This window comes from Gekko japonicus, unplaced genomic scaffold (assembly GCF_001447785.1).
Source record: "Gekko japonicus isolate JY-2015 unplaced genomic scaffold, Gekko_japonicus_V1.1 scaffold1877, whole genome shotgun sequence".
In the NCBI taxonomy this organism is placed as follows: domain Eukaryota; kingdom Metazoa; phylum Chordata; class Lepidosauria; order Squamata; family Gekkonidae; genus Gekko; species Gekko japonicus.
Window position 1 is genome coordinate 48258 of NW_015170338.1, and position 17385 is coordinate 65642.

At 42.7% G+C, this 17385-nt stretch overlaps 1 protein-coding gene across 1 annotated transcript in view; it reads left to right on the plus strand.

Moving 5' to 3' along the window:
* The first annotated feature begins 4298 nt into the window (after positions 1-4298).
* The window catches only part of DPYSL3 (dihydropyrimidinase like 3), a 118369-nt gene continuing 105282 nt past the window's right edge, over positions 4299-17385 (plus strand). Inside the window, exon 1 of the mRNA XM_015418160.1 lies at positions 4299-4771. Coding sequence (XP_015273646.1) covers positions 4436-4771 — 336 coding nt within the window. The 5' untranslated portion in view covers positions 4299-4435. The remainder of the gene's footprint in view (positions 4772-17385) is intronic.

A 17385-nucleotide genomic window follows, 5' to 3' on the forward strand; every position in this document is an offset into this window, starting at 1 on the left:
GTGGTAGGGAAAAGAAGAAGTGCCTTTCCATGGTTGTTTGGGCCTCCAGTCTGTCACTGGAGGCTACAGACCCCGCCTCCCAGTATTTGCAAATTTCACCATTCACACATGGCGAGGTTATAATGCACAAGCAAACAAATAGCAATTACTTCTTGCATTTCGTTATCACCTGTATATTCAGATAAATTCAGTATAGTCCCTACCACATTTTAGTATTTGTAGGATACTTCTGCAAATCCTGATTTAAAGCCAATAGGGGGAGGAGCTTGCACTCTGGGTGATGCTGGTTACCTTCGCATTCTGGATAATTCCAGATGACAAAGCTTTTACTTTACTTATCTTTATCCCACTTAAATGAATGGAGATTTAAAATGCTTAATTTTGGCCAACTTTTGTGCATTTGCTTGGGTTATCTGGGATATTTACAGTGCTGTTCTGAGTAGAATTATACGCTTCCCCATCCATTCGTTTCAGTGAACCCTGCCCTATTCACCCACAACTATACTTTGATTTCTTATTTGTGCAAATGATTCCTCAGCTTCATTACTTCAGAATATTGTTGTACCTAGGAATATACATTTAACTCCAATATTACTAACCACGTGTGCTATCTGGCATTGCTATGATATTGCTATGATTAGCATGACGATACATTCTATCTTCCAAGTGGTGGTTTTTGGCATTACACACACTCAAGTAGAAAACTCTGCTAAAGGAAATCAACCTTGTTCCTCCTTGTCTATACTTCACAGGCTGAAGAAAACTGCTCTCTGCTCTTCCTCCAAACAAATTCAATTGGATACAAATGGCTATTTCCAGAAGGAGTAGCATTTAAGATCAAAGAGAAGAAGGTTAAGATTGACTCTGTTCTCCCCCCCCCCTTTGTAGAGACTTTATTACATACAAGTAAAATTGTAAACTTAGCTCAAGAATTTCTAAAGGAGCAGCTGGGAAGGTCAGAGGAAGAGAAAAAAGAAGACAGCAGGTCCAGCGGCGAGCTGGAAACTGGTTCATCTGGCGAGGACTCTTTGTCTGAGCAGGCGGCAGCAGCCCCGAAAAGTCCCTACAAACTGCGGAAAAGAGAGAAGTAAAGGCTGAAGGACTCTGAATTGTGCCTTTGAGAACTATGGTTCCAGGGGATGATGGGGGCCCCTGTTATTGGGCAATTAAATGTAAATGGGGAGGGTTAAAAGTTCTAAAAGATTGACACAGTTCATAAGAAGTACAAAGATGATAAGTTTGGATGAAAAGGGAAAAAAAGCTAGTTAGAGGATCTCCTCTCTTGGGTTTTTAGTCAGTAGTGGGTTCTTTACTTTCTCCCTTATATGTAGTTTTCCCCTCCCCCTTTTCTGTTGTAGTTTTTTGTAGTGTTAAAAAAAATCAATAAAAAAATCCCTCAATAAAAAAATCTCCCCCGGGGGCTCCACCCCCCCCCCCCCGCTGTCTGCTATTTTTTTTGACAGAGAGGATTTAATATCTGCTGTTACTATTTACTTATTATGCAGTAATAATTGACTTTTAAATGCTGTTGGAGCTGACTGATTTTTAAAGGCATTAGCCTTTAAGGTGCTTCACTAGACTTCCCTTTTATTTGGCTGCAACAGACTAACGTGGCTACCCTTCTAGAATGTTTAATACTGCTGGGTTTGGTTGGTTTTTATCTGCTTGTTCTAATTATTTTAAGTAATGGTTATGCAGTTTTTAATCTCTGTTGTGGTCTGTCTTTTAGATCCCGTGTAAAATGGTGATTGAATCTTGGACCTTCTACATACGAAGCAGATACTCTACCAATGAGCCACAGGCCTTCCCTGAGAGGAAAAAGTGTACGTGGTTTCCTGACCGAAGCTGGCAAAAGGCCCTTTGACGCATGAGAACTGAAGGGCAGGCCAAATCTAAAAGCAACCCCCAAATGCAGCCCTGTTCCTTAAGAGACAGTCTACCCCATGTAAAACAGGCAATGAGCTACCATCCTTGTGTGAACTCTGACAAACAGCATCTCTGGCTTGTCTAATTGAGCTTCAGTTTATTTATTTGCTGTTCTATGGGCCACTTACTCAATTAGAAGGAATTACTTAATCTTAAAATGGACTCATCTTCAACAAATTATGGTAATTTGCATTCTCTTTTAGTGAATTTCACATGCAGATTCATCATTGCTTTGCCTTGGCTTGTATTTTGAGGATTCTTTCCTGTACAACAGGATTTGTATTTTGTTTGTAATGTACTGTCGCCATTACCACGTGTAGTGCATTCAGCCTGACATGCCCGGACTTGCCCGGGCTGGCCAGGCAATATTCCTCAGTAGCTTCAGTCGAAAGACAAAGGATCCGTAGGATCCTAGCCGGCCCAATCAAAGGGCCAGCTTCCCAGCCGGGGGACCAATGGTCGCCCGGTTACTGTAAATAGCCTATCGGGAGTGGGGTGTGTGTTTAGGTGTGCTGGTGGCGGGTTTTCTGAACGCATATAAACCGGCCTGCGAGCTGGTTTCTTTGTCTTGTTCCTGATCTAATAAAGTAGTCTGTGGACATGTGAGAATGCGACTTCTCATCTCAAATGAAGCTGGATTTTCTACCTCACCGAAGAGAGGCAATTTGCTGGAAGTTGATAAAGCTTTTAACTTACCAGGCTTTGGATTTACAGTAATTAAGCCTGCATAATGTGATGCTTAGACAGCTAGACAAACAATTAGGAACATGTAAAGTTTTGTTTGCTATTAAGCCTATTGATTTGATACAAATATGTCGTTCTAATGCTGAGAAAACCTGTTTGCATGCCACGCACACACACACTCACGGCTTGGCTATAAAAAAAAAATCAAAGTAATTTTGTCACTGCAAAAGTTTAATATAATGGCAATTTTAGAACCCTAAACCCACTTTTGCAACATTCTAGGTCTACTTACATATACTTATTATTTAAACAAAGCTGAATAGTGAGTTTTCAAGTTAAAAAAGCCCCAAAGTATTCATATGGGACTACATGTGTGTGTGTGCATGGAGTAATTTAATATTATTACATTTTTATAGTGGTGTCTCTCTGTGCTTTGCAGAGTAAGCAAAAGATTTTCCTTGAATGGAGACATAGGAAAGGAAAAAGCTTTACTTGTTGATTTCTGCCTCTCATGCAGTTCCTGCCTATGTACAAATGTGCTCCTAGCACTGTCCTCAGAATGAGATTTTAAATGAATTTTGTTTTTCTGCTTTGCATAATATAAATAAAGCTCTCTCTTCCAATGTCTTTATTTAGAAACACACAAGCTTTACTTTGATTGCTAGTCATATGATTATAGATGTTTACAGAAATGTAAAACCATCTGTTTTAAACCTTCTTTTTGAAAGTGTGTGTGGGGGGGTGAAGGCCACAATGCCAAGCATCCTTGCATGCCTGTAGTTTTCACAGATAATCCTGAAGTCTGGTATTTGTACCATGTTCAGCTAGCTAGTTGTTTTTAGTTCCAGGTTTTCTGCACCGGGTCATGTGGAATAATGATAAAGAAGCAATTTATAGAACATGTGCTTGCATACTGCCTTCATCACCAAATAATTACACTCAACTTCCACAACAGGCATTTAGGACACCCAGTTTGGAATCCCAGCACCTTTTTATTGTATATAAATAAATAAATAAAAGTGCTGCCTTCCCCACCTTCCATTGATGAAATGCCCTCCACAAGCATACAGAAGTATTAATCAAACTATAGTGGGAGGGGCTACACTCCATTTCTACAATAGGGTGAGAGATCCTAAGCTGTGAACTCACAGGAATATGGATACTAATTCGTTTCCTGTCTATACCCTGTCTAACAGCAGCTTGTCATGAAGCATTCTGGCAGGCATATTCCTGGCCCGGAGAAAATGGATGTTCAAGGTATCACCTTTTTTGTGTATCATACTCCTACGACAGATACAGGAGTAAGCTTTGTAAAACAAAAACAACCGAGAGAAAAGTGGCAGTACTGTTGTCCACTCCCCCGCCATGGAATTTCGGCTTGAAGTTGTCCCAGCACTGTTCTTAAAGCTACAAGGAGTATCTCCGTAGCACTATGCGAGAGAGAATGGAAGAAGACCCGTTGCCTGTGATCTTCTCGGACGCTCATTATTCCCCGAGTCGTCTCACCCCAGAATGGGCGCAGCCGCCTTCTGCCTGAGGCGGGAGGAAGGGAGGGGGGCGTCGGCTGCCTCAGGCCCGACTCCTGTGAAAAGTCCTCGTGGCGGTCCAGGCAGTTCCGCCACCTCCCTCCCGGCAGGCGCTCTTTCTCTCGCTCTGTTTCTCAGTCAGTCACTCCGCGCCTGAGCTGAGGCGCGGCGGCAGACCAGAGGGCTGTGGCGCGCTTGAAGCCTCTCCCCTCTTTCCCCCTTACAGGCAGTCGCGAAGAGCGGGCTTGCCACCGGCGGCACCCTTTAGTTGCTTGAGCGCTGCGTCGCCGGTGGCCGCCATGGCCTCGAGCGGCGGGAGGAGAGGCCGGGAGCGGGCGCCGCCTGAGGCGGGGGACGAGGAGCTGCCCGTGTACCTGGCGCGCCCGGGCACGACCGACCAAGTCCCCCGCCAGAAGTATGGCGGGATGTTCTGCAGCGTGGAGGGCGCCTTCGAGAGCAAGACGCTGGACTTTGGGGCGCTCAGCGTGGGACAGCGCGGAGCTCACCGCCCCCCCACGCGGCACCAGGAGCCGCAGCCCCCATCGCATCCTCAGGAACCTCCGGCCGGCGTCGTCGAAATCCGGGCAGCCTCAGGCAAAGAGCGGCTACAAAACCTCAGCCACGAGGATTACAAGGTAAGGGGGCGCCGGAGGGAGGGAAAAAAGAAATTCCCTGGAAGGTTCCTGCCCTCCTCTTACGTTGCTGGCCAGAGATGAGTGATGGAAGGCCAGAGGGAGGCTGCAGATGGCGGCTCGGGTGCACTGGCCGTGGGTTGACTGGGGAGGGGGAGAGGTGAAAGATGAGGCGACGAGGGAGAGATTCGGGGGTCAGCTTTATAGGAGTATTCACAACCCAAGGATATACTCGTAAGGAAATCCTGCTTTATTCAATGCAACGCCCTGCCAAACGCTACGGCCATTCATAATCATCTTAAACTTCTGGTGGAACTGCAAATTGTTAATGAACTTGCAATAAAGCTGCACAACTTCTTGGCCTCACTTTTTATGGCCTATTTCAAAATTGCGGTGGTAGTAGTTGTTTTAACGGTTGCCATGAGAGAGACACGGATCCTAGCGCCGCCCCACCCCATAAACTTGTCATCTGAATAGCGTGTGTGAATTTTTGAGGAATCCGTTTGTACTATCTTTCCGACCACTTCCCGATCAGCACTGTAGGCCCGAAGGTAGTTAACATAAAACATTGCAGTTTAGGGATGTGAATCTTCATTGAGTAGAATAAATCTGCTCTCACTCAGTGCAGAAATATGATCACATTTCAATTATCATACATTATTATAGTGAATAATAACCCCACAGTGGAAAGCTGTTGCTCATTCTAACCAATGTATGCAATATCTTAATTCTTGCTCCCAGAGTTGTGGTTAACCAAGAGAAGACTGTGTAACTTTTTCTGTTTTCTTTCCTTTTGAGAGAGAGAGAGAGAGAGAGACCCTTCTTTACATCAAACTGCATGGCAGCAACATTTTTGAAGTTATTAACTTAAAAGGTCTGTGGTGTGATTCCAAGAATGGTCAAGCAAGCACGTAGAGAGAGAATACAGTCAGCTTATGCCATAGTTGATAATATATCTGTTTTTAATAAACTGTAAACTAAATTGAAGTGGTTGGAGTATCAAAATATTGATCTTCTGCTGGTATAAATAAAACAAGAATAACTTAAATTTTGCTTCTTGAGATGAGGCTTCAGATTAGGAGCTCTTTTGCCATTAGGTAAGAAATGTAATTGACCAAGCGAGAGGGCAAGCAGCATGGTATAGCCCGAACATGTCACTTGTCAGAAGCTAAGCAGGGTTGGTCCTTGGAAGGGAGACCACCAAGGAAGACTTTGCAGAGGAAGGCAATGGCAAACCACCCCTACTTCTCACTTGCCTTGAAAGTCTCTTGCTGGAGTCACCATCAGTCGGCTGCAACTTGATGGCACTTGACACACACACACACAGAGCTCATCCATTGCACGGCATATCATATCACTGGATATAAACTGGGAATCCTGATTTTTGCCATCTGTTATGAGTTTTTTTAGTCATAATTTCTTTAACCCACATTTTGTTCTTGGAGGTGCCAGGTAACGTCTTCCTTTAATTGACATGGGGCGTTCAAAGAGTACAGAGGACACCTTCACTTCCCGTTTTTCATAAGGCATGCAAAGGTGTCTTATTTCAGAGAACCTTCTGTGGTGCATTTGTAAGCCACTTTGAATCCTCAGAAAAGGCAGGTTGTAATTGGTTAATGAGTTTCATTGACAGACATTTCAAACATTGTGCAGATATATTACGAGTGTAGAAAACCACATGCTTTGTCATATATTTTGTATTCCACCTTGAGTCTCAGTGAGAAAGGTAGACTGTAAATGAAGAAAACAGATAAATACATGGTAGAGTGTAACTATTGCTGCAAGTACAGTTAGGAAGCTGTTGTACAAATGATGCATAATGCCTCTGCAGCTAAATAAATGTTTTCGTCTCAAATTGATGAATATGCTTACAGGAAAAATTCAGAATTGTTTCTTTTGTAGACTGCATTGTACATGGAGTTTTTTCCACCTAGGCTTTCAAATTGCAGGAGGGAGCATCCACATGATGTTGTCCTCTAATAATTCACTTTCTAGGCTGTTACCCATTCTCAGTACATTCTTTCTCAAACCTAATTTGTTAACAATCTTTATGGAAAGAACACAGTCCCAAGTGCATTAGTGAGCCATCTGGATGGGAAGTTACACATTTTAGAAGGTTGTGCCCAAATCAATGCCATTTTCCTTGCCTGAGTTAGCCCCTGTGGCTGCCAGACATATATATATTTGGGTGTGCATGTGGAAAGTTAGGGGAACAAGTAGATTGTTGTAATAGATCATTACAAGCTGTGGACTTGCAACACTTGTAGGGCAGGGAGATTCCATACATCCACACAACCCTCTCCCCAGTTTCTCTTCACAGCTCTTTCTTCCATCACCCCATTTTCTCATGAAATCTTAGATAGAATTCTGTTTTGGGGAGGGCTTAACCCCCCATTTTTTAAGGTTTGGGATTTTTTTTACAAGTATGTAGAAAAATCCCATGAATTTGTACATGGGCCCAGTTGTAAAGATGTTTTGATCCACACTCTGGGGCCATTGTTTAGAATTATATATAAAGATAAGTTTATTGTGCTACAGCACAATGGCAATCCTGATTTATTTTTTTTAAGTTGTAAAGAGGTCTCCAGTAGTGTACTGGGGAGGGAGTTCAGGTGCCTGACAGAGGAAAGTGCATATAAATCTCCCATGTGGACACCTCATAACCAAAGTGAATGCCTTAGTGTTCATGGTACTGATGACAGAGAAGTAGATAATCCTTGCTGCGTAGATGTAGCCATAGTTATCCATGAAGGAGAGCATCTGTTACAGACATGGAGGCAGTTGTAGGTACATGTCTTCTCCCTATTCCTGACCATTTCTAGGTCAGTGTATGTAGACTTCTACGCTTGTTGAGCCTGTCACTTACATTCCACCTAAGCAACCTCACAGAGTTGTTGTGAGGATCAAATGGAGGAGGGGAGAAGACATTACCCTGAGATCCTTGGAGGAGAGATTGGATATAAAAGGGGGGGAGGTCTCAATGGCTTGCGAGGGGCATCTCATTTTCCTCTCCCCCACTATTTTTTCCCTTCCCTGAAAACCCCCATATCATCTCCCCTTCCTTCTTTCCTTCCCACCAGCCAGTCTACCCCCTGCTTCAGCTTTCTCTCCATTCATCCCCTTGGCGGCTTCTCCCTGGGAAGACTCTGGCCAGGTTGTGTGGTGCCCACTGCTGGGCCCAGTTATGTTGTTCTGGCCAGGCCTAGTTGCATGGTGTCATCTGGATTGGGCACAACTGCATGATGATAAACCTGCAAGGATTTTCTGGGGGCACCTCGCTTTCCCATGTATCCCTTCCCCAAACTATTTCTTCTTTCCATCTCCTGGCAGGCGCCCCGCCCCTTATTCTCAAGTTTCCCCGCTTCCTTCTCTCCTACCCCCAACCAATCTGTCTTTTATCTGCCTCCATCTTCAGCTCTAGTTATTGTTTAGTTACTTCATTTATAACATGACTTTCTCCCTTACATCATTCTTCAGACCTGTATTTTGTCTTATCAATAACCCTGTGAGGTACGTTAGGCTGAGTGTCCGACTGGCCCAGATTTACCCAGTGAGCTTCCATGGCAGAACGGGGATTTGAATTTGGGTCTCTGAGACCCTAATCGTAGACGTTAATTACACGGGCTATCCTGATGGCTGCTTTTGAACACTAGTGAGCAGCTGGGCTTGAGTGTACTTGGTAGCAAGTTGCCTGGCCCCAATGAATCCTTGCTGCAAGACCAAAGCAGCCCTGGAAAGGGCCCTGCCCCCTCCCACTGCCTTTACTGACAGAAACCAAGGTTTGAAGGGTGATAGTGCTGTTGTATTTGCCTAGCAATGGCTACTGAGGACATTCCTTTCTTAAGAACATAAGAGACGCCAATGTTGGATCAGGCCAAAGGCCCATCCAGTCCAACACCCTGTGTCACACAGTGGCCAGAAATACCAGTGCCATCAGGAGGTCCAGCAGTGGGGCCAGGACATTAGAAGCCCTCCCACTGTTGACCCCCCCCCAAGCACCAAGAAGACAGAGCATCACTTGCCCCAGAGCCCCTAGCTATACCTTGTGGCTAATAGCCACTGATGGACCTCTGCTCCATATGCTTATCTAATTCCCTTTTGAAGCCATCCATGCTTGTAGCACCCACCACTTCCTGTGGCAGTGAATTCCAAGTGTTAATCACTCTTTGGGTGAAGAAGGACGTCCTATCATTCGAGTTGCCCTTTTCTGCACTTTTTCCAAAGCTATAATATCCTTTTTAAGGTGTGGTGCCCAGAACTGCACACAGTATTCCAAATGAGGTCTCACCATTGATTTATATAGGGGCATTATTATATTGGCTGATCTGTTTTCAATACCCTTCCTAATAATCCCCAGCATAGCATTGGCCTTCTTTATTGCAGTCACACACTGTCTCGACATTTTCAGTGAGTTATCCACTACAACTCCAAGATCTCTCTCTTGCTCAGTCTCTGCCAGTTCAGACCCCATCAATGTGTATTTATATTTAGGATTTTTGGCTCCAATGTGCATCACCTTGCACTTGGCCACATTGAACCCCATTTGCCATGTTGACGCCCACTCGCCCATCCTTGACAGATCCCCTTGGAGTGCCTCACAATCCTCACTGGTTTTCACCACCCTGAACAACTTTGTATCATCCGCAAATTTAGCCACTTCACTGCTTACTCCCATCTCCAAATCATTAATGAACAAGTTAAAAAGCAGTGGACCAAGTACTGATCCCTGCGGTACCCCACTGCTTACCACCCTCCACTGAGAAAATTGCCCACCTACACTCACTCTCTGTTTTCTATGAACTAGCCAGTTTTTGATCCATAAAAGGACTTGTCCTTCTATCCCATGATTTTTGAGCTTACTTAGGAGCCTTTGATGAGGAACTTTATCAAAAGCTTTCTGGAAGTCAAGGTAAATAATATCTATTGGATCCCCCTTGTCCACATGTTTGTTCACCCCCTCAAAGAACACTAACAGGTTAGTGAGACAAGATCTTCCCTTACAGAAACCGTGCTGAGTCTGCCTCAATAGGTTTTGTTCATCTATGTGCCTACTAATTCTTTCCTTAATAATGGTTTCCACCAATTTACCCGGTATCGACGTCAGACTGACTGGCCTGTAATTTCCCGGATCTCCTCTGGAACCCTTTTTAAAGATGGGAGTGACATTAGCTACCTTCCAATCCTCAGGAATGGAGGCAGATTTTAAGGAAAGATTACATATCTTTGTCAGGAGATCTACAAGTTCACATTTGAGTTCTTTCAGAACTCTCGGATGTATGCCATCTGGGCCTGGTGATTTTTCAGTTTTTAAGTTGTCTATCAGTTTTAGGACCTCCTCTCTCGTCACCTCAATCTGACTCAGGTCTTTCAACACCCCTCCTGAAATCAGTGGTTCTGGAGTGGGCAAGCACTTCTCATCTTCCACAGTGAAGACGGAGGCAAAAAATGCATTTAGCTTCTCAGCCATTTCCCTATCATCCTTCAATACTCCTTTTACCCCTTGGTCGTCCAAGGGCCCCACTGCCTCCCTGGCTGGTTTCCTGTTTCTAATGTATTTGAAGAAAGTTTTATTGTTGGTTTTTACGTTTTTTGCTATATGCTCCTCATATTCCCTTTTTGCCTGCCTGACCTCAGACTTGCATTTTATTTGCCATAGCGTGTGTTCCGTTTTATCAGCCTCACTGTGACTAGCTTTCCACTGCTTAAAGGAATTCTTTTTACTTTTTACAGCCTCCATTACTCTGTTTGTTAACCATGCAGGCTTTTTCCTATACCTTTTTGTGCCTTTCCTAACCTGCGGAATATATATTTTTTGAGCTTCTAGGATCGTAGTTTTAAATAGATCCCAAGCTTCCCCAATTGTTTTGACCCTTTCTACTTTTCCTTTCAGTTTCCTCCCCACATGTCCCCTCATATCAGAGAAATTACCCCTTTTAAAGTTAAAAATGGTTGTGTGAGTCTTTTTGGCCAATTCTCTATTTGTACAAATGATGAACTCAACAACATTATGATCACTGTTTCCAAGCGGTGCAATCACTTTTACATCTCTCACCAGGTCTTGAGTGTTACTTAGGACCAAATCAAGGATCGACTCTCCCCTGGTAGGTTCCGTGACCATCTGCTCCATAGCACAGTCATTTAGAGTGTCTAGAAACTCAATCTCTTTTTCCCGACTTAAAGCTTTTGGAAGCTGCCTTAAGTTCCACAAGAGAGAAAGGAGCTAATAAATGTTTTAAATAAATAGATAAATAAATCCAGGCTCTGCATTTATCATTTTGGAAGGTTTTAACTTCCCAATATGTTTTGTTTTAGATTTCAGATTTTTTTCACAGGCTTTGCTCACGTCTGTCTATCCATGGCCCCCCATCTTTGGACTTAAGTATCCACACAGATGGGTGCCATTGAGAAATATTCAATAATATGTCATATTCAAAGTTGCTGTTCAACTGATAGTTGGATAAGGTTGGAATAAGGGTAGTATTGCTTTAAACCTGCCAGCAAATGAGCTCCTGATCTTTCAGGCTGGGGAACCCAGGGTCTAACTGTACAATACACTGAGAGTTTTCTTGTGTGTAACTCCAACTATTTTTTAAAAACTAGGTTCAAGCGTCTCAATTGGTAGTATATAGAAATGAGATGTTGGTTGATGTTATAATGCTAAGGTAACTTTATTTTCTCTGTTATAGAGCAGAACCACTCACATTCTGACAGAATTTATATAGTACTTAAGAATGTTCAAAGTGCTTTGTGTATATTATGGTAGTGTATTTCTTACAAATCTTTAGATATTATTATTCTCATACTGTAGTGGAAGGGGAAGGGCTGAGGCCCAATTTCTGCATGCCACTTGACATTTCCAGCGTTCTCTTTCTGTGCTGTTTTTCTGTGTAGAGGGAATGTGAGGGGAAGAGAGGAAAAGGCAGTTCTAGATGATTTCTCTGAATCCCCTGGATCAGTTGATTGCCGTGCAGGAAGGCTGAACTGCAGTACGTTACAATGTGTGCTTTATTTTCAGTCCAGTTTGGCTTGCCCAAAGTCAGGGTTTTTGGGGGGGGGGGGGGGGGAAGGAGGCCAGTGTGGAATGAGGGAGATGGAGAGCTGGATAGAAAGGGAAGTAAAGAAAGAAGATGGAAGAAAGGACCGGAGCACCTCAGGCCTGAAGTGAGGCTGGGAGATAGCTGAGGAACAGGTTCCAGTGACCAGCCATGTGTTGTATGTCACAAATATATATATTTGCAGCAGAAGGTATATGTCTTAGAACACGGAAGAACTAATACATATATGTTGCCGGAGTGTTCTCCAGTGCCCTTGGAAATGCATTTACCAAACATTGTGATAACCTGTGTTACCAGAATGTGACATCAGTTCCACAGTGTCCTATTTGCTGATATTGCAGTAGTGGTTTTAACTGGACCACTGAAACATGAGCAAACAGGATAATGTGGAATTGATGTCTCCCTCTGATGATGCAGGCGTAGCTGCCTACCTGAGCCATCCCCCTAGCCTGCAACAAAGAGCTCTCAGCATGCCCAGCCCAGAGCCTGATGATTAGCTGGCCAGGTGTGTTGTTCCTGGCACTCAGCTACCTGGCTGGGACATGTGCCATCTATTGCATCTGGGCGAGGGAACCTGACCAAAGGAGGATAGGCTTGGGGGGGGGGGATTTTGGCTCTGAGAGTGATGGAGGGCTATAATTGGGTCAGACAAGACAGCCTGGGAGGAGTAAGGAGTAGATAAAGTGCATGTGCGTTGGGGGGGGGATGACAAATAAGTGGGAAAGAGCTGGAGAGGCACCAGCTTTTTTTGGGGGGGGGGAGGCCAGTGTGGAATGAGGGAGATGGAGAGCTGGATAGAAAGGGAAATAAAGAAAGAAGATGGAAGAAAGGACCAGAGCACCTCAGGCCTGAAGTGAGGCTGGGAGATAGCTGATGTGGGTTGCCTAGTTGATGTTAATTGTTAATATTTAAACAATAACTAATCTGTAGTTTAAACAGTTGCTTTTAAAAAGCAGTTTATGTCCCTAAGTGAGTAACTGCTAGGAGGATCACTTTGGCTTCCTTGGATATTCCATATTAGACTTAAGGCTGCCATGCTTAAAGGAGACTCCAGTATGAAGCTGTTGAGTTGGAATTTCCAGTGTACATTTCTCATTATCAACTTGGACTCAATAGAGACTGGGTGGCTAGCTCTCAGTACAAAATAATTGCTCCTTAGAAGTAGGCGTACACTATTCACTTTACTTTGCCAGTTCATCAGGTGTTCAGAGTAATCTGTACCTCTTCTGAATCATTTACTGTTTTGACAGCATCTTGTTTTTATCTGTACACTGTTATCCATGTAACATAATTTACCTATGTCTTGGAATGCTGTGCCTGCTGGACTCCTTTTGTAATATGCTTGTGTGTTTGTGTGTAATACTCTATAGCTCTCACACTGGATGCTAGAAAAGCTATGCTGCAATAAATTCAGTGGTCTTTACTGATTGTTTTAACCATGTTTTGATGCCTTAATGTCTACAGTTTCCACTAGTAATGTAAAGTTATGGTTGTGCAAATATCTCTTGGATTTGAAGGAGATGAGTACTATCTATCTATCTGGTACTGCTCATACAGCTATCACCTTAAGCAGAAATTAGAACCAAAGAAAATATTTTAAAAGATCTTACTAAGTATTTTTTCTCTTATATTTGATTATTGGACCTATTTTGCCACTGAGAGGGTGACATGATCATTGGTATCCGATAGAAGCCATGACACCTGGGCTCGCACATTTAGCAGTTCCATATCTTTAAGTAAAGGGGTGACTAAATTAGCCCTCTATTCATCGAATATAGGGCACTCCATAATCATATGTTCAACGGTTTCGATTGTATGATATGAGCATCTGCATGTTCTTTTTTTTTTTTTGGCCCTCCCGAAGGGGATTTTTTAAATTGCTTTTCTAATAACTACAAACAGAAAATTAGGAAAGGGAAACTACAATCTAAGGGAGAAAGTAAAGAAAACCCTCTAAAAATCCAAGAGATGGTAATCATACATACATTTGCAAAATTACCTTTAAGCTTAAACACAAGTTAACTTTAGTTGAAAATGATCATCTATCTATTTAAATATTTAGATATTCATCAACAATTCTAGTTTCATAAAAAGACTGTAAAAAGATATACAATATACTTGTTTTAGGTACTCCAGAGTAGATTAACAATCTATTCCCCCCCCCCTTCTGCATCTCAATTCATAGCTTTGTTTGGGGGCAGCAACCCCCAATTTAGAGTCAGAGTCTTCTTTGGAAGATCCAGCCTCTCCTTCTTCACTTTCTTTGGCAGCATTGGTCGCACCTTTTCCTGCTGGGCAGCTATGTTGACGCAAAAACTCACAAGCCTTTTCAACAGAGTCAATCCTTTCCATTTGCATATCTAAAGATTAATCCCTCGGGTGTTAGCCAACTGTATCAGACATTGTGCTTTTGTAGAAATAAAACCAAGTCTCTGTATTTCCTTCTTTTCCTTCTTATCTCAAATGGAATGTCTTTCAGTACTCTTATTTCTTTGTCTTTATCTTCAAGGTCGCTCCATTAGATGCTTTCAATAGTTGATCTCTCACTTTTCTTTGGGAGAATCTTATTGTAACTTCCCCTGGCAGATTATTCTTTCTGATAAATTCTGTATACGATCTATGGACCGTATCAATTTTGCTTTGAAGTTGATCCGATGTCTTCTCTGCCAAGGGAGCTAATACATTGCCAACAATCTGTCTCAGATTCTCTCCTTTCTTTTCTTGGACACCTTGAAGTCTCAAGACATAGCTTGTCATTTCCATTTGCGGCAGTAATACTCGAGACTCTTCGATTTGGCATTTCCCCTCCAAAGCCTGTAGTTTTTTATTCATCTTTTTTGAGTTCATATCAATCTCTTTTTCTTGCTCCGTTTTTTCGATTTTCTGTGTATTCGCAGCCATTTGTGCTTGTTGTGTATCGAGTTCATTGTCAATTGCCGTAATTTTCTCCAGTAGGGGGCGAAGTGCTTCCGACAACAACCTTTGGAGTTCTGCAGTTGAGTCCTGTCTAGGCACAGAACTCACAGGGCTGGAACTTCCGGGAAGAAGCTTTGTTTTCGCTTTTTTGTCTCTCTGGTCCTTCACAGGCAGTGCCATGTTTGAGAGTTGTTTACTTTTATTAAAAGTTTGTCAAAGTCACTGGAAGTTCTTATATCACACGGTAAACTCTTACAATCTCTTTATTTTAATCCATTCGGGTTTTTTAGTGCCCCCCCTTCTGGTTTAAAATCACTTGTAAACAGTTCTTAGTGGAGGAGAGTCCCCTCCCCCCATCTTTTTTTTCCGGGAGGGCTGTGTGGTTTTTCGTTGTTCTCGCTTATACTTAAACTCACATTTTCAACGATTGTTTGCTTGTGTCTGAAATCGCTTGCTCACCAAACGCTTGCTCCGGTGTGCTAATCTTGTTCCCATACGGGATGCTCCACAGCGGGACTGTCAGGGCTTGGAGTAGCCCCCCCCACCGGCTTGTCTCGCCGGAGGGGGGCTCTCTAGAACCCCATGGATTGGAGCCCTTCACTTGGGCTCCTGGGGTGGCACAGACGATTGCGCCCCCTCCCAGCCATGGGCGCTGGCAGGCTTCTCCTGGAGGTCCGGGGGAAAGCAACTGCCATGGCGATCGCCAAGACCAGAAATCAGCATCTGCATGTTCTATCAGAGTATGATACTTTATTATATCTGCCCTCCAAAACTGCCAAGGGAAGAACATTCAGTCTTGCCAAAGTAAAAGCTCTTCTTAGTTTTGGGGCTGTCAATTGATAAAAAATATTTCGGCAGTTGCATTGGGAGGGCAATTCCCAAATGAAGTGTCAAACATACCCTGCGCATCCTAATAGACGTACTTGTAACATCCAATTTCCTTTCAGATTTTTAAATTTGTCTTTAGTTTCTGTATTTTTAATCATATCATTTGTTATTCCTAGGCATTTCATTTTCTTTTCCAATAGTTGATCCCATTGGCTGTAATGTTTATCTGCCTGGATAAGCCCAAGTAGTAGAGTAGATCCTCCCTCAGATTTTAAAACCTTTCCTTTAAAGAAAAATGCCTTAATCCAAGCAATTCCATCGATAATTCGCCTAGTTCCATTCTCAGTGCTATGCTCAAGACACATCTAGAAATAGCCAATAAGCGTCGAAAAAAGTCATACTGCGGCCTGAATCCAAATTTCCGCACCATACAGGAATTGATTTAACACCTTAGCATTAAATACCTTTAAGGCTGAGGGGACAAATTGGCCTCCTGATGAGTAGAAGTATTTTACAATTGTCTTCCCTACTCTCAGAGCTGTGCTCCTTGCTAGATCCAAGTGTGTTCTCCATGTAAGAGATGCTTCAGAGTGGATTCCCAGATATTTAAGTTGATTGACCTGTTCCATCGGTTGGCCTGCTGTGTCCCATTTGAAGATTTTTCCTTTTGGAGAATACTATGACCTTGGATTTCACCACATTGATGGACAAGCCCTCATGATAACAGTAAAGCGTGAAATTTTTTATCAGCTTGCAGATTCCCACTATTAACCTAGACATTATCACTGCATCATCAGCGTATAGAAGGATTAGAACTTTGTGCTTGGATAAATGTGGGAGATGACATGCTTCCTTCAGGATACAGGGTCTGAGGTCATTTATATATAAACTGAACAGGGGTGCAAGTAAACATCCCTGCTTGACTCTTTTGTCTAGGATGAAAGGCTTCTATAGCTTTCCTAACTTCCTGCATCTAATCCGAATGGAGGGATGGTTAGAGAGCTGTTGAATTAAGTAAAGGAGACATGGTTTAATGGACCACATCATGCCAACCCCTCTCACGAGATGAGTACTAAACAAAACTTTTTAAGGCGTTGTAGCTGAACTGTGGGGATTAACACATGACATTTATTTATTTTATGTATCTTAAATATTCATAAACTTATATTTCTTTGTCCAAGTTGGGATTATTAGTGTGACTTGAGGAACATTAAGCAGAAAAGGCATTGTTCTGAATCTCGTGTATCTCCTCTCTTTTTCAATAAATACATTTTTGATATTTATATTCCTTTATTTGAGAATTGGACAAGGGGCATTTGTACTTTATCTCATTGTACCCATAATTCTTCTATGGAGTGGTCTTTTCCATGACAGCTGGCTGTAATGCCACAAAATGCAGGCTTTAATGAAATTACAAATTACATCTTTGATTTAGGATTAGGTACAGGGATGATCTGGTTTTTGAGGGGAAACGCTTCTGTACTTCAGTTGAAGCCAGTGGTTGCTAAATAGAGCTTCAATCAGAGTAAAAGGGATATTTTAAATAATAATTCAGTTTCTGGTATCTTTTGTAGCATGAGAGTACATCTTCATCACTGTTAAGTTTGAATATGTAAAATCTGAATATGTCAAGTCAGTGTATTTTGTTCTTTGTTTAGATGAATCCCAAATTGACTTAAAAGGGAGACCAGTTATATTTTAAGGTATTTTCTGTTTTTAACTTTTCTGCTGTCTACAAAGATCTGTGTTGCTTGAATTTTCTGCATGCTAGTGTAAAATATTGGTATAGCTTTCATTCAGTTTACTTAATAAATGGCT